The sequence below is a fragment of the Aulostomus chinensis genome, chromosome 12, assembly GCF_037954235.1.
Source record: "Aulostomus chinensis isolate RoL2024-O1b breed Wild chromosome 12, RoL_Achi_v1.0, whole genome shotgun sequence".
Lineage (NCBI taxonomy): Eukaryota > Metazoa > Chordata > Actinopteri > Syngnathiformes > Aulostomidae > Aulostomus > Aulostomus chinensis.
In genome coordinates, this window is record NC_141331.1 from 11,306,810 (window position 1) to 11,323,849 (window position 17,040).

The 17,040-nt window shown below is 41.3% G+C and overlaps 1 protein-coding gene across 2 annotated transcripts in view; it reads left to right on the forward strand.

The window, feature by feature from the left end:
* The window catches only part of kcnh7b (potassium channel, voltage gated eag related subfamily H, member 7b), a 40,330-nt gene that overhangs the window by 14,252 nt on the left and 9,038 nt on the right, over positions 1-17,040 (forward strand). The window contains exons 4-10 of one of the 2 annotated variants that reach the window (XM_086220112.1): positions 3,096-3,536; positions 4,775-4,986; positions 7,149-7,574; positions 10,628-11,027; positions 11,223-11,422; positions 13,930-14,182; positions 15,941-16,146. In XM_086220112.1, coding sequence (XP_086076238.1) covers positions 3,096-3,536; positions 4,775-4,986; positions 7,149-7,574; positions 10,628-11,027; positions 11,223-11,422; positions 13,930-14,182; positions 15,941-16,146 — 2,138 coding nt within the window. Of the gene's footprint in view, positions 1-3,095; positions 3,537-4,774; positions 4,987-7,148; positions 7,575-10,627; positions 11,028-11,222; positions 11,424-13,927; positions 14,183-15,940; positions 16,147-17,040 lie in introns of both variants that reach the window. The other variant, XM_086220113.1, reaches the window with a different exon arrangement.

Sequence of the window (17,040 nt, forward strand, 5' to 3'; positions counted from 1 at the left end):
CTTCACAGCTGACCAGGTGAGAGGAGAACTGAGGAAGCTTCGGCCCGAAAGGCAGCAGGACCAGACAGAGTGTGTCCCCAGCTCCTCAAGACCTGTGCTGCTGAACTTGGGGAGCCGCTACAACGGGTCTTCAACCTGAGTCTGCAGCTCGGGAAAGTGCCCACCCTATGGAAGACGTCATGTATCGTTCCAGTTCCTAAAAAGAACCGGCCCAGCGAGCTGAACGACTTCCGACCGTTGGCACTAACTTCACACCTGATGAAGACTCTGGAGCGGCTCTTCCTCAACCTCCTCAGGCCTCAGGTGCAGCATGCTGAGGACCCTCTACAGTTTGCCTACCGGGGGAAGGTCGGTGTGGAGGACGCCATCCTATACCTGCTACACCGAGCCCACTCGCATCTGGACAAGGGGAAAGGCACATTGAGGATCCTCTTCCTGGATTTCTCAAGTGCCTTTAATACGATCCAGCCCCTTGCACTACAGGACAAGCTCCTACAAATGCGAGTGGACCCTGGCCTGATTGCTTGGATCTCCAGCTACCTCACCGACAGGCCACAGTTCGTCAGGCTGAAGGACATCACGTCTGACACTGTGGTCAGCAGCATCGGTGCTCCGCAGGGAACTGTACTGTCCCCTATCCTCTTCACCCTGTACACCGCGGACTTCTGCTACAACTCTGAACTGTGTCACATCCAGAAGTTTGCAGATGACACAGCCATCGTGGGGTGTATCAGGGACAATGAAGAGGAGGAGCACAGGTGCCTGGTGAGGAACTTTGTTGCCAGGTGCCATAACAACAGCCTGCACCTCAACACTTCCAAAACTAAGGAGCTGGTCATTGACTTTGGGAGGGACAGTCCCAGACCTAGACCAGTTCTGTTAGGAACGGAGGAGGTCGAGGTCGTACAGACCTATAAATATCTTGGGCTGTGGCTGGACAACAGGCTGGACTGGACGAGCAACACGAGGCAGCTGTACAAGAAGGCTCAGAGCAGGATGTACTTCCCGAGGAGGCTGAGAGCCTTCAACATCTGCAGGAAGCTGATCAGTGCTGGACATCCTGGACAATGTCAGCCACCCTCTGCACACTGTCACCACCAGCCAGAGAAGCCTGTTCAGCCAGAGGCTGCTCCCCCCCAAGTGCAGGACCAACAGACTGAAGAACTTCTTCATCCCCCGAGCCATTAAACTGTTAAACTCCTCCCTGGAGGGGGGGAGGGCCAATAGAAGGACTGGAGGAGAGGGCTGAGCACCATTAACTTGCCCCGATAACAACACTCGTGCAATATAAGGGACTGCATGTTATTATTATTATTATTATTATTATTATTATTATTATTATTATTATTATTATTATTATTATCATTATTATTATTATCATCATTATTATAATTCTTGTTACTACTGCTGCTACTATTATTATTATTATTATTATTATAACTATTGTTATATTTTATTATATTATATCATCATCATCATTATTATATTATTATATCATCATCATTATTATTGTTATAGTTATTATTGTTATAAGAACAATTAAGAACAATTAATATTATGATTATTCCTGTCACTATGCACATATACATAACCATCCAGGTACACACAGGCACACGCACATGTATATATGTGTGTATATATATATATATATATATATATATATATATATATATATATATATATATATATATATATATAGTCTTTGTTTTCTCTTCTTTGCTATTTTTCGCTAAGGTTTCATTTATGTCTATTCTATGGTAACAGTGCCATGAATGAATGTTGAGGAGTGTGCAATTTCCCTGGCGGAACGTACAAAAGGGATTAATAAAGTAGTCTGTCTGTCTGTCTGTCTGTCAATATTATGACAGTGATACACCGAGGCAAAGGGTGACAAGTTTAGGTGTCATGATTGGAGCAATAACAACAAGATATCAGAAGTCCAGAGGAAACAGATTCAGTTTCAGGACAGTAGAGTTGTTGATATCTCGTGGTAGTACAGGAGGCGATTATGTTCCTCAGGAGTTCCCCTGGAGTGTCAAAGCGCTATTGTGATCAGCTACAGTTGTAACATCAGCACATGTACCCAGGGTATGGAAACAGATGGCAATGATGTTATGTAAGGAGGCTACTGAGAGACGAGTGTCTCACGAGTGAGACCGGGTTCACTTTCATCCTTATTCTATTGTTAATGAGTCAAAACTTTCACTAAGCACTGTAAGAGTCTGGCTCAACACGAACATTTGCATTGCTGACGCAAATCGAAGCAAAAGCTCTTTCACTTTGCCTGTATTTTGTTTCTACACTCTGATCCCCTAAAAGAAAGTATTTAAAAACACAAGCACATAAATGCATGTGTCTTGTTTTATTAATGAAGCAATGTGATACAGCAGAAATTGTTGCGCTGCGTGACTGGAGACAAACAGAGGAAGGCATGTAGACCTCAGCCCAGACATGTATCAGCATCTGCTGTTCGAGCCTTCATGTACTCTGCTCAAGATGGCACTGTTATTGCTTAGTGGCGCTGACGCACACCAAGAACTTTAATGAAGCAGAAGATGCACACATATGAAACATTTATTTCTCTGTATTCTCGTATGATTGAGGCTCAAGAGTTTCTCCGATGTCACTGCAGTATATTTTACTGTAGTACAGTTGAACAGGGCGAAGCTTTTTTTATCCAGGCAGTGCGGATTTGAGTGGTGAAAAGGCTGACGCTGATGGTGACGACGATGATGATTGTTATTAATTTTCATTAAAATAGCATATCTGTTTTGATCCCTCAAGAAAATTCAATCATATGTATTTGCAATGCAAGGGTGTAATTTGCATGTTTCTAATCATCGCTGTTCGTTAGGTAGATTAAAGCCAAATTGATTTATCTATGCAACCTAAATTGTATTCATAAACATTGATTAACATGCGAAAGGGGATATAACTCATTTGTGCAATTTGCATAATGAAGACAACAAAGAAACTGCAAAGAGTTAAAATATCAATGAAATATAAAATGTATGCAAAATTAATTGATAGACATTTCTATCCACCTGATGGTGTCTAACCTGTGTTGCTCCTGATGAATTTCCCTCCTCTTCTAGGGAGGAGTAGATTCTTCCGCTTCCGCCAGGCTGCTTTGAGCCTAATGAATACCAACAAGCAATCGCTTCCACAAGAGGACCCAGATGCTGTGATGGTGGACTCACCCAAAGAGAATGAGGACTCAGTGGCCCTGCAGAGCTTCCCCTCACCCACCAAGAGCATTTGCAGCCCCATTGAGGCCAATGACACACATGCCCTCATAGGCTCCAGCCACCACTCTTCCCAGGCCAGCGTGGGTCCTGAACCACTTGACCATTCATCCCCTAAACTCCCCTGGGAGAAGCTGTACCAGACAGAGCCTCACCAGTCCTCTACCTCCCTGTCAAATACCTTCCCCAGAGGAAGCATCAGTAGTATGAGGCGAGCGTCATCCATCCATGAAATGGAGGGTTATAGCTCCAGTTCTAAAAGCATATTCAAGGATCGCCATACAAGCGAAGGTATGTACCACTGCTTTGAAAGAAATGGGAATTACAGGCCACAACTATGATCATATATTTTGGTTTTACAGGGTATGGACTCCAATTACAGACTGGGGATTTATACATTTCGCAAGCAGAAACGTGGCACTTTGTCTAGAATTTGATTACTATTTGCAATATTTTTGTGTTATGTTAAAATTGTGTTTATCAGTTGTGCGTTCACAAAATGTTTCCTTAAAAAAATTGTAAAAAAAATACCCTTTTAACCATTTCGCCATGTTAGAAAACATAATCATAATTAGAAATGACTTCATAGTCATTCAGCCTCAAACTCAACCCTTACGTCACAGAGCAAGTTAACCTTAGCTGGTTGGCTAACAGTCGTTAAAATATCTTAACATTGCTGTCATAGGGTTGTGTGATAGTACAAAATTCACTTATCGACGAACTTATACAAAAAAAAACCACGTATATTTGTGTTCAGGTTCCACTTTCTGGGGAGTTTATTGAGTCCTCCTTACAGTCGCTTGTGTTGCTTTTGCTCAAAAATATCCTTTTAACCTTCAAATGTTCTTGGGCAGATTGAAAGCATCTTAATAGATAGAACCATTAAATTTGATAAGTTGTGAACAGTCCTTGATGGCTTGTTGCAGTGTTAGGGACCTTCCAGAGAAGTATTTTACCTTTTTAGAAAGTTCCCAAAGTGACAACTTAGGGATGGCTTGGTACTACAGTTGGATGTCCAATACCAATAAAACAGCCTCAGTTTTTGTGGATATCAACACCAGTCCGATACAGTCCTTTTCCTTTTCGGAGACAACTGTGTCGCTAGTTAAAGTCATATATTTTTATGGTTGCACTTTGATTCACCGAGCACTACAAAGAAAAAAAAAAACATACAGAAATGTTCAAATATTTAAAATAAATATTTCTCTGTATTCCATAAAAGATTAAATTTGTCCAACCTTAAAAAACACATCACTTTTTTACTACCAACTTTTGTTCATGGCATATTGTGAAATGCTTACGAGAGCATTTACAATGGAAATCAGGCTCATTGATCAGATCAGATAATATGTGTGAACTCCCTGTATCCAATCCAGTTACTTGGGCCGGCGTCCGGCCGACGGATCATCAGTTGTGACTGTGTTGTTTCATCTCTCATCAGTCAAAACTCTTGTGTGACTTCTCAAGAACATGTTACTGTACATAGAACCACAATTCTAGAGCTGACCAGTTTGTTTCTAAACCACCAGGCCCCTTTAACCACGTGAAGTCCAGCCTGCTCGGTTCTACGTCAGATTCCAACATCAACAAATACAGCACCATCAACAAGATCCCTTTGATCGCTCTCAACTTCACTGAGGCGACTGAGAAGAAGACACATTCTCCACCAACATCGGAGAAAACCATCATAGCACCAAAGGTCAAAGACAGAACCCACAATGTCACAGAAAAAGTGACACAGGTACAGTCCACCATCTTTGATAATGAACTTGTGACCTCTGCTTTACTTCCAAGCATTCATGAGTGGTTCTGAGGGATAATTCCCAGCCGCCTCAGACAAGACCAGGGTTTCAACCTCCGTGTTATGGCACCTGGCTTAGCTCTGCCTTCCATCAAAGCAGTGTTTGTTGGTGGGAATCTGCCAAAAGGATTACCTCCTTGTCACTGCGTATGACTTCTACACGCTGGTTAGGGTGTCTCCTCTTAAGCTTGGAGGAAATTGTGATGTGGCATGTTATGAAACTTACTGGCAAGTAAAACTAAGCAGCTGGTGACCAATAGTGAAGCAGTGACATTAAGAATGAAGGGTAATTCCTGGAGGCCAAAACAAAAAAAAAAATCTCATCCTCATCTAAAGCTTATGCTTCAGGAAAGGAGATAGGGGGATGTCCACTGATCCCTCATAGAGGAAATCCAGCTTTTTTTAAGTGCAGTTTCATAACGCCTCTGCAGACAGCGAAGATTTAGTTGTTACTCAAGAACAATGCAGCAGGTCTAGTGTATCATAAGTCATACTGTTGAAAATAAGTGCTTTCTTGTGGCAGAATTCCCCTATTATCTAGACTCATATCACAGCTGACAGGCCCTTTCACAACCAATTTATTTTGAGCAGCCTTTCTGACTTTTCAGGTTGTTCCCAGCTAAAATTGTAGGGGTGAATCCTCCCCAAGACCTTCTGGAAAGTCAGAAGTCGGCCAGATTCCAAGGGAACAACACTCTGTTCGCTATAGTTGAGAAACCAACCAGGAATCAAACTGAAAACACAGAGCATTCTGGGTTGAAAACAGAGAACCCTGTGAGTGTTTCCCCGACACAGAGAAAAGAGAGGAGGCTGCAACATAATTAATTACACAAACTTTAGAAGCATGGATGAAACAGTAGGTTACAATGTTGGAGCTAATTCATACTGCGGTCTTTGATTATTACAGTCACTTCTGTCTAGTTTATCATTTCACCTTTGCATGTAATAATGATTGATTAAAGCTTTTAAAGAAGTTGCCATACGCTGTATTTGTTTCCAATGTGATTAACAGGGATTTTCCCCCTCCGGAATTTTCTGTCCAATAGATTAACACAAGTATTAACACAAACCAGATAGAACGGAACACGTAGCGACTCCCTAATTCATATTCAGACCAAAGCAAGCAGACTACAGGTGTGAAAGCCCTCTTATCCTGCAGTCATTCATCCCGACATCTTCCCTAACTTCCTTACATTACATAGGAAGCAAAAACAGGAGAGGCTTAGGTGGCACAGCAGTGGCTGGTGTCTCAAGCACAGGAGAGCCAACGTTTCAACAATACTTGGGGCAGTTTTCTCATTCATAAATGAAGACAAACCATCCTGATGACTAAACTGCTGCTCTTCCCTGCTGATGCTAGTTTGAAGACATCCACTGAGATGTGAACACAGCGTCTACTTCCTGACTGCTCGCAATGGAGAAATCTATAATTCATGTGTTGGAGATGGGGGAATTTGCAGCAGAGGGAGAGAGAGAGAGAGAGACATCTCCCACCCTCACTCATCTTAACTCCTGCAGTATTTTCTGCTGAAAGACAGCTCTCTCTCTCTTTGTCTGCCACAGCTTATTGAACCAAAAACTAGGGATGACTTGGGCTTCCCAAAGCACACTGAATAATTGACAATCCAGGCAGAGTTCATTCATACAAGGAAATTAAAACAACTGTTTGCTTACGAAAATATCTGTATAGAAAAAAAAAGAAGAGACTCTGACATAGTCCAAGGGTTTTTTTTCCTCTACCTTCGTGTGTCCTGTGGTAGAGTACATATGGTTTTTGCTCGGATCTACTGCTTGCAAATGTGGAGCACCTCATTATTCATGTTGTCAGGACTCAAGCAGGCCTGCTGTCACAGTGGCTTGACTGCAGAGCACTCGCACTAGGATGTCATAGATAAAGTTTTTGTCATGTCAACCCTTGAATAATTTATCATCAGAGATATCTGCCTCTACATAACCAGTAAAAATGCATTGAATCCAGTTTTTAAATTTCTATTTTTTTCCACGGAAAATCTACATAAATTAAGTCTTTTTTGTTTGTTTGTTTTGAAAATTTGATGTATGATCCAAGTTGAGGTTGTGACCCTCTCCTACCGCCCCTCCAGGTCCTGTCACTCGGAGCTGACGTGCTTCCAGAGTACAAACTCCAGACCACCCGCATCGACAAGTTCACCATCCTCCATTACAGCCCCTTCAAAGCTGTGTGGGACTGGCTGATCTTGCTGCTCGTCATCTACACGGCCATTCTCACGCCCTACTCTGCTGCTTTTCTTCTCAATGACCAGGAGGAGCAGAAGCGGCGTGAATGCGGATATTCCTGCAGCCCACTTAATGTGGTGGACTTAATTGTGGACATCATGTTCATAATTGACATCCTAATAAACTTCAGGACCACTTACGTAAACCAGAACGAGGAGGTGGTCAGCCATCCAGCCAAGATAGCGATCCACTATTTCAAAGGCTGGTTCCTTATAGACATGGTGGCAGCGATCCCCTTTGACCTGCTTATCTTTGGCTCAGGATCAGATGAGGTATGTCATCTCTAATGCATGTCTCTTTATTTTTTTTTACCTGTTTTTTTCTACTAGGGAGCTTTACTGCATATTGCTGCAGTCATGCTGCACTGTCATCCATTTATTAAGTCCAGACTTGTGCACCCAGGCCACTACTTAAAGCCTGAGTCTTTCTGTCTCGGCTCTGAAGGGAATTACTTTAAATTGCATTTTTTTTGAATGGTCCTCATTCTAGAATCCATTTACATGGATTAATGGCTTACCAAATGGCAGTCATTGATGCATTTATGTGAGGAGCAGGCCAACAGCGCTGTGTGCACAGCTTACATGCAGATGTTAGATGGCTATTGGTAGGCTGGATGCCAGGCCGGCTGGCTTGTTTGTTGGTAGGATGTTTCCCCTCAGGCTCTGGATCCACTTCAGTGCTTTATCGTGCTTTGTAAGCACTCCATTACACCAGAAAAGCTCCCGATTATAAACCATAATCATCTTTTCAGCCACTGCTGTTGCTACTGCTGAGTCAGTTCAGTGTGTGACAATAAATCGAAGTGAAAATTGACATTTGTTCCTGTCACAAAACAGAGTTAAGAAATAATAAATAATCCTGGCATATTGGAGTTGCAAGTAAAACACTTGCCGATAAACCATATCACACCAGGTTATATTTGGCAGCATTGATTATATTTTTTGTTTAGATGAAACTTCAAAATTACATTTTGCTGTTTCCATTAGAGTGATATTCACTAAAAAGTCAAAGTAAAACAAGGATATTAGTTGCATTTATTCATTTTCTAGCCAGGTGTTCAGTTTTTTATTTGTTTTTTTACCCCACAACCTCACAGCTCCAATTACATACATTCTCATTTAGAAAATAAAAGGAAGGGAGAGAGAGAGAGAGAGAGAGAGAGAGAGGGAGTGGCAGATGGTTTTCACAAGGCTCATTTAATTTAGCAGCTTAATAAGATGGTTTTAACCCACAAGCACTTAAGTAAGCCTTTTGATTAGAACAGCGAATATATTTGAAGATTTCAATCAATGTCTTGTTGCTTTCAAATCAAACAAACAAAAAGAGGAGTTTAAATATCATAATGGGAGCAAAATTAGCACTGTACAGTATTTTGTTTATAATAATTTACTGAAATGCAGAACCAAAAAGACCTATTTGAAGCTGTAGCTCCGTGAATACAACAGGAAAGAGGCTGAGTGCTTTGTCCCAAATTGAACCCCTAAAACACTGTTGCCATTAGAGAGATGCAGAGAGCTGAAGGGGGAGAGAAGGGCTGTTGGGCTGCGCAGCTATATTACAGACTTAATTGAACTCTAATATTAGATTGTACTGTAGAGTGTATGCTCATAGGTTCAATTTGCATATGATTATTTTTTATTACAGTTTTGATGAAAAAAGGTGTCGATGTTTACTTTTTTTTCCATGGAGGTGATATTAGCATGAGCCTGTATTATGATCAGTTGAAAGGCAAAACCAAACTCAGCTCTTATCTCAAATTTAATGCGCGTCGGTTTTCAAATATAAGATAATCTCAGTGAAAGGCTAATTTGCAGATGGACCAGAGTGCTCACACTGACAGCCGAAGTCCTTAAGTCTGAAGTTAACTAACACATGGGACAAACGGGGAACATACTGTTGTTACGAAACAGTGCGAACCACTGAGCCACTGCGAGACCACCTGGTTAGAGAAAGATTTTCAGATGTCATGTTTTACTCTCATGTCTGCTGTGCATAAACTTCTAATCGCACTGATTTAACCAATGGAAATAGTGGAACACAAGGACCAGTTGTTGCTTATTCATGGTAAAGATGGGATATCGGATTGGGAATGTTGGAATCAGCCAATTTAATGCACAGATCGGATATTGGAGTAATGATGCAGATTACAGAACTGATCCAGATTCCATTCCCCAGTTTGCACTGGAACATGAAACTGCCACAACAAACATGAGACGTGGCATCGGTCCATACATACAGTTCTGTACATACATATTGTTCTGTAAGACATGGAAGTTCAAAGCATTTGTCCCTATTTTTCTCTCTTCAAGAAGAAGAGCTCCAGCCTTTACAGCCTCGTGATGCAACCTGAACAATAATGGCTTCAAAAACCAATAATAATGAAAAAAAGCTGCAGCTAGTTGGAGTGTATTCAGTCATTACTAATGTCGATTTGTAGATGATGCTTGTTTTGGATTTGTCTTAAGAAAGTGTTACAGAGGGGCCATTAGCCCATGCAAGACCAGTTATTTATATAGAACATTTCATACCCACAGGAAACCCAAAGTGCTTGATAGATAAAAGCTCTAAAACAGAATAATCATAACAATTAAACAGTAAAAATAAAATGAAATAAAATAAATAACATCAGTAAAAGCACACATGATATAAGCAATAAAAAATGAAAGCACATAGAATAAAAGTTTTAAAGCAATAATTAAAAGAATCAATTAAAATAATGGCAAAAAGATGGGTCTTTTGCTGGGATTTGAAGATGGTCTGCACTCTCTCAGGTTTGTACCTTTTCTGGTAGTTAATTCGACATCTGTGCAGCGTAGAAGCTCGAGGCAGCTTCAACATGTGTAGTTTTTACCCCGGGAACAAGCAGTAATCCAGAACCAGCTGACCTGAGAAGTACTCATACTTGGGTCGTACTGGTTCAGCAGATCTGGTACGTATCTTGGACCTGACCTGGTCGGGGATTTAAGGACCAGCAATACCATTGTGAAATTGATTGTCTGCAAAACTGGTCAGTTATCTGTGAACTGGAGTTATATGCTGGGCTTTTCTGGTTCTTGCTACAACCGCAGCTTCATTAGCCATTAGCGTCCTTTTCAAAGGTCAGTTGATAAATCTATGTCTCTGCTAATAGAAAGGTCGTATGTGTTCCTTCAACATTTCGTGATCACACCAAAACGGCAGCAAACTACCAGAGATGCTGTCAGTCTATCTTGAATGCATTTTAATCAGCTGCAGTGTTGTCATCTCTAACCTGTACTGTATTTGGCCACGAACTGTAGGGTTTAGCGTGATTTGCTTACACAATTATTTTATCTATTTTGTGTAGACCACCACTCTGATTGGACTGTTGAAGACAGCCAGGCTCCTGCGGTTGGTGCGGGTAGCCAGGAAGCTGGATCGCTACTCTGAGTACGGAGCTGCCGTCCTCATGTTGCTCATGTGCATCTTCGCCCTCATAGCCCACTGGCTAGCCTGCATATGGTACGCCATCGGCAATGTGGAAAAGCCTTACTTGGAGCACAAGATTGGCTGGCTGGACAATCTGGGAGTGTCCATAGGAAAGAGATACAACTACAGTGATCCCAGCTCTGGTCCCTCTATCAAGGACAAGTATGTCACAGCACTTTACTTCACCTTCAGCAGTCTGACCAGCGTCGGCTTTGGGAATGTTTCCCCAAACACCAACTCAGAAAAGATCTTCTCCATCTGTGTCATGTTGATTGGATGTGAGTATCTTACTTTATCCTCATTTCATACTGTTTTTATGTAGCAACGCATCTGGAATGGATGAAGATGTACTCTAAGCCACGGACTGTCTTTGTTTGTAGCAGCAGGCTTTGGAAAGTATCTGTTTTGATGTGTAAAAGCATTTACATCAGTCCGCCGTGACAAACTCAATTCATGTATTGTCTGTATTTTAGCCCTCATGTATGCCAGCATCTTTGGAAACGTCTCTGCCATTATCCAGAGGTTGTATTCGGGTACAGCTCGCTACCATGCTCAAATGTTACGGGTCAAGGAGTTCATCCGCTTTCACCAGATTCCCAACCCGCTGAGGCAGAGGCTGGAGGAGTACTTCCAGCACTCCTGGACCTACACCAATGGCATTGATATGAACACGGTAAATAACGCAGATCACATGGACAACATACCCAGGAAAATCAAACTGAGCTCATTCAATGACTGCTATAATATCTGCATGACTCTAAAAAGAACTTTCTGTCTCCTGTCTGCATTTCATGGATTAACATCTCTTCATTGGTAAGAGCAGGAGGTACATATTGTTTTCTTATCATCTTATCACCCTCCTACCCCCCCCCCCCCAACTTCTCTATTACCCATCTCAGGGAATAAAAGTTTTATGTGTTTATGCTGCGTGTACTCAGAATTGAGATGTTAATTAGAAATGAATATCAACAATAACTGGAGGGCATTCAGAGACCATATACCTCCTCCAATGCGACCTCAGCCTAATCTCTATACACAGATTCTGCATATGAATACAGAATCCGTAGACAGGAGAAAATGTCAGGAAAGGGAAGCTTTTGATTCTGTTTTAGGAGCTTTGACCAATCACTGTTGAGTGTGGCCTCGGTTGCGTTCACGTGAGCAGTTCATGTGGACACAAAAGAGATGGAAACGCGTTGGCTGAAATACAAGATCAGAAAAATGGCCGTAGTCTGATGATGGAACAAAGCTGTTGTAGTGGTTTTAAACTGTTAACTTAGTGGAAACTTGCTGCTTTTGAAATAATCAGCTCCTATTCGTAATCTTTCAACTCAGTGCAAAAGTCTCAAGTTGCTATATGGACTGTAAATAATGTGCGACAGACAGAACAAGGAAGTCTTGGACCGGATACACCAGAAGCAATAAATACTGGCCTTCGTTCCAAGAGGCTAAGTTGTCAGATGTAGTTGATGGGTCCTGAGATCAAACTCAGCCGAACCCAGTATGATCTACTCCAAAATAAATCACAATACCTCAATTCTGAGAAACATATAAATATATATATTTCAAGAGTCTGTTTAACTTCATGCAAAACTGGTCAAAAGTAATTATATATTCATTTCATGTATTTTTGTCAGTCTCTCATTGCGCTTCTTTAAAACACAAGAACCGTCAACAGCTTGTCAAAATTGCAATGAAAAAATCTGTTCCTGACACCAGCTGTTTAGGCACCGGTGTACTTATGATGCATCACAAAATGAAGTACTGTGATATATTGCAGTATTGATATTTTCAACATTTGTCTTCAAAATAAGTTGCTCGCACATCCAAAACAGCACTTTTGATGATACCCGTTTACCAGCTGCGGTGTTTTCACTGCTACGTGCTGATCTTTTCACTCTAGAAGCCTGCATGTAGAGGCTAAGAGCAGGTGATCCAAAATGAATTAGTGATTGCATTGGTGGTGAGGCTATAATGTTACAGTTTGCTCTGAGGTCATTTCTACACCCTGCAAAAGATCCCATGATCACATTCGTGCTGGGAGGCAGTTTAAAGAGGCTGAAACACGTGTTCTCTGATCACATCTCAGTTCTGGATAAAACCAGGAAGTGTATTTGAGAATGGCGTCAAAGGTGCAATGATAAAGGTGATGGTGAGATAGATGAAATGCAATTAAGGTACTTTATAAAAGATACATTTAAAAGTGACATTGAACAGTGATATTTATCAGATTTTTTCATGTCTCTAATGATGATATATACATGACAGCACAAGCCCTGGGGTGTGCTGCTCAAATAATAAATTACTAACACATAATCTCGGGGTTATTTCAGTTTATTTATAAACCAGTGTGACCGAGTGGAGTCAGTTAATCTATATTACATTCTATGATAAATTCATTCAACTCTTTGCAGTTTTCTGTAGTAATACTCTAATCTAATAATGTATTATACTTGCAGTTAAAGTATCTGCTGAGTTCAACTGGGGTGTCCTGTCCTATAGGGATGAAAACTATGAGATAACCATTAAAAAAAAAAGAATTAGGATTAAGTATAAAAGTTGTCATCTGGTCAGAGAAATCTGTTCCACTACTTTAAGTGGTAATGAACCAAGACTTTGGCTCCTTAGTTGAACAGACCGGCGTATTTATGGTGGATTCTTTGCTGATCGCACTTTTCACACAATACACTTCCTCCTCGTTGTCATATGATGTGTTACCAATTCAAAAAAGGAGAGACGACCTCAGGATGGAGCATCCATTGTACTCTGTGTGTGTGTGTGCGTGTGTGTGCTTGTGCATGTGTGTGTTCATCGCACAAGGCAGTTATATAAAGCCAGATGGCAGATATTTTTAACTTGATAAAAAAGAGATATGACGGTCTCTTAATTGGACACATATTCGTGACTGCCCCTCTACGTCTTTTCATCAGCACTTTTTTTGATGTAGTGTGCATATTTGACTGTGTTTAACGGGTCTTTTACTCCATAATGTTTATTTTCATCCGGTCTTTATCTCTCTCTTTTTTTTGTCAAGCTTAATTACAACTTCTCTTTGAAAAAGTACATTCAACTTAACACATCCACTGCGCACAGCCTCCAGAGTTTGTGTGAATATCCTAAGTTGAGAGGATCAAACTAATATTTTGTGCATTCTACTCACTGACATTCTCTGCCTCATAGGTGCTAAAAGGTTTTCCTGAGTGCCTGCAGGCAGATATCTGCCTTCATCTCAATAGGAATCTTCTTCACAACTGCAAAGTGTTCCAAGGAGCCACCAAAGGCTGCCTGAGGGCCTTGGCTATGCACTTCAAAACCACTCATGCCCCTCCTGGAGACACCCTGGTCCACAGTGGCGATGTGCTCACAGCGTTGTACTTCCTGTCCCGCGGCTCAATTGAGATCCTGAAAGATGACATTGTGGTAGCCATCCTGGGTAAATTCTTCTTCATTATGATGCCAAGTACTGAACACCCTGAGTAGATGATGCTTCATTATTAAGAGGCAGTTATGCTTGTCCCATGAATGCTGAAATTCGGAAAGCTGGAGGGTTCCCTCTATTTCCTGCGTGTCTTGTGACCTTCTACTTATGTCTTTCACATGTGCCGTGGATCATTTGGCAGCTCAATGCTGAAATATTCCCCAAAGGACACGCACAATTTAAAGATAGTAACACTTAAGGAAAGGCGAGTTTTCTCTGCCCATCGGTAAAGAAACTGTTATGAATCCTTCAGACGAAATGAAGTCATTATAGTGTCGCAGCTAAACCACATCACACATCTGGAGGAAAATAGCAACGTGTGCTAAGGGCCCCTCATTTTGTCCTCTGGCCAACGGGGCTGTTGGCGAGACAGGTGTCACATGCTGACATTTCTAATAAGTGGCTCCACAAAGAGTAGTTTGGCAATGTCAAAGAACACTGATTAGCACATATCTGACACTTTTTTTTTACAGCACACGGGTAAAGGGCATTAAAAAAAAACAAAAAAACTCAGTTCTCAAGCTCAAAAATTACAATATTTAGTCTTGAGATACTGTGATACTGAATGCTCATTACTCTTATTAGAGTAATGACTTATTTCTTTTTCTTCATGAGTGAACCATAACCAGGTGATGCAGGCCAAGCCTGGATTAATCTTGCCATTATTCATGAGATGAATGCTCTCCAAAGCCGCACCTGACAGAATGAGGTTTAAGCTAAGCAAAAGCTGCTGAATCACACAAACACATTATTAACAACCACACTGGAAAAGTCACTGATCTCATAGATCATCCCACTTACAGGCGATACAAACATCATGCCAGATCAGCAGCATTTTGCTCTGATTTGTTTCTGAAAAGCTACACGTAACAATGTTGTTACTGCCCAGAACCTTGTGGTTAACACCAGTTTTGGGCAACAAGCTTCCAAAATGTAATGAATTACATATTACCTTTTTATTTACCGTATTTATTTTTGGTTGCCTTTTTTCCTGGAGTAAGCCTGCTAGAATTATTCTACAGGTGAGGAATAATTCTCTTCCACTGCCATCCAGGCTAATGACTATCTAAATCCTGGTAGTGAGCATTGTATGGGGGGGGGCTCTGTATGAGGCAATCCTCTGTGGTAGAAAGCCATCCGCTGCATGCTTTGAAAGGCACACAGGCAACCAACATATCATACCATTCTTTTTTTCCCAGAACCCCTGCTTACAGTGTTGGTATTAATGAACACTGAGACCAACAAAGGGATTTTTCTCCGAAGGCCAAATGAAATGTAAATTTTGACGACTTCCTAGACATTTTCTAGCTGCGTTAGATAAGGTTTTATCAAACCATATTCCATTTTAAGTACTTAAGTGTGTCAATCACAATCCGCCCTCCATGTAGACACACCAGAAATGCTAGAATTTATTTGGTAGCATAAATAATATATCTAATATAGAGAGAAAACAGATGCAAAAGGACCTTGAGAGAACATCTGCTGTCTGCTGCCCTTTTGTGAGAGCTTCAGGAAAAGTATGAGTAATCTCCATACGTACACAAACACGATGCACACAAATTCATCCCTAAATTTTGCTGTAGGTCATTGCAGGTAGATTGCAACATGATGGTTTTCCCTATTGCCACTGAATGTTTTGAGATCATGAATGAACAATTCATTCTGATTAATTCATATTAATTTCCTGTGTGCATACGTTCATGTCGCAACCAGGGAAAAATGACATCTTCGGAGAAATGATCCATCTGTTTGCCAAGCCTGGAAAGTCCAACGCTGATGTGCGAGCTCTGAGTTACTGTGACCTGAGCACCATTCAGAGGGAGGACCTCTTGGAGGTGTTGGACATGTACCCAGAGTTTGCTGATTACTTTTTCGCCAACCTGGAGCTAACCTTCAACCTCAGAGATGAGTCTGCCAAAGTTAGTAATATTGCAATATTATTGTGCAACCATATTAAAAGAAAATGTCAACTGGTGGTGCCAGACAAGAAGGTAGCCACCTCACCCTCCCGTGTGTGTGCAGTAGGGAGCTTAGACCCACAAAGACCTGTTGAGCACTTGTTAAGTCAGTGGTAGTGGGTGGGTGGGTTAGCGTACAAACATCAGTCATGATGAATACATTTATTTTGGAATCAGATGCATCATCAGAAACTTTTTCTTATGGAGTGCAGAATTCGCATAGCACCTAAAAACTATGTTCTACAAATCAGCAAGAACAGGAACTGCTGCCAATCATGGCAGAATTTGCAGGGATTATTACCTCTGGACAAACCAAGATCCAGAATCTGAGCTATTGAAACCAGAATGCACAGAGAAGGACCTACAAGTTTAAGAAGTAAGCGGGAAACCCTCCCATCCACTAGCATTCATTGTGCTAAGCTAATTAACGATCACACATCTCGGTGGGTCTCGGTTCTCTGCTGTACAGGGAGAGGAGAGAAAGGCATCTATCTTCTTCTATGGCTCTGGGGAAGACGGTGAATAAATTGACTTCAAAATGGCGAAAATTGATGACAATTATAAAGAAAACATTGCCTCTTTTGAGGGAGTTTTGTATATTCTCCATATGCAGACACGCAGTTTAGCTCAGGATGATTGGTCCCTTTAAATTGGCTGTAGGCATGAATATAAATGTGAATAATTGCCCATCTCCATGTGTCAGCCCTGTGATGGACTGTCGCCGAATGTCAGCTGAGACTGGCTCCAATTCCTAGAGACCTGTAAAAGAACTAACTAGCAGCTCGAGGACTGTGGACATTCACAGCAATGCTTAATATTATATTACAGTAATAAATGAAATTGCATTCATATTAT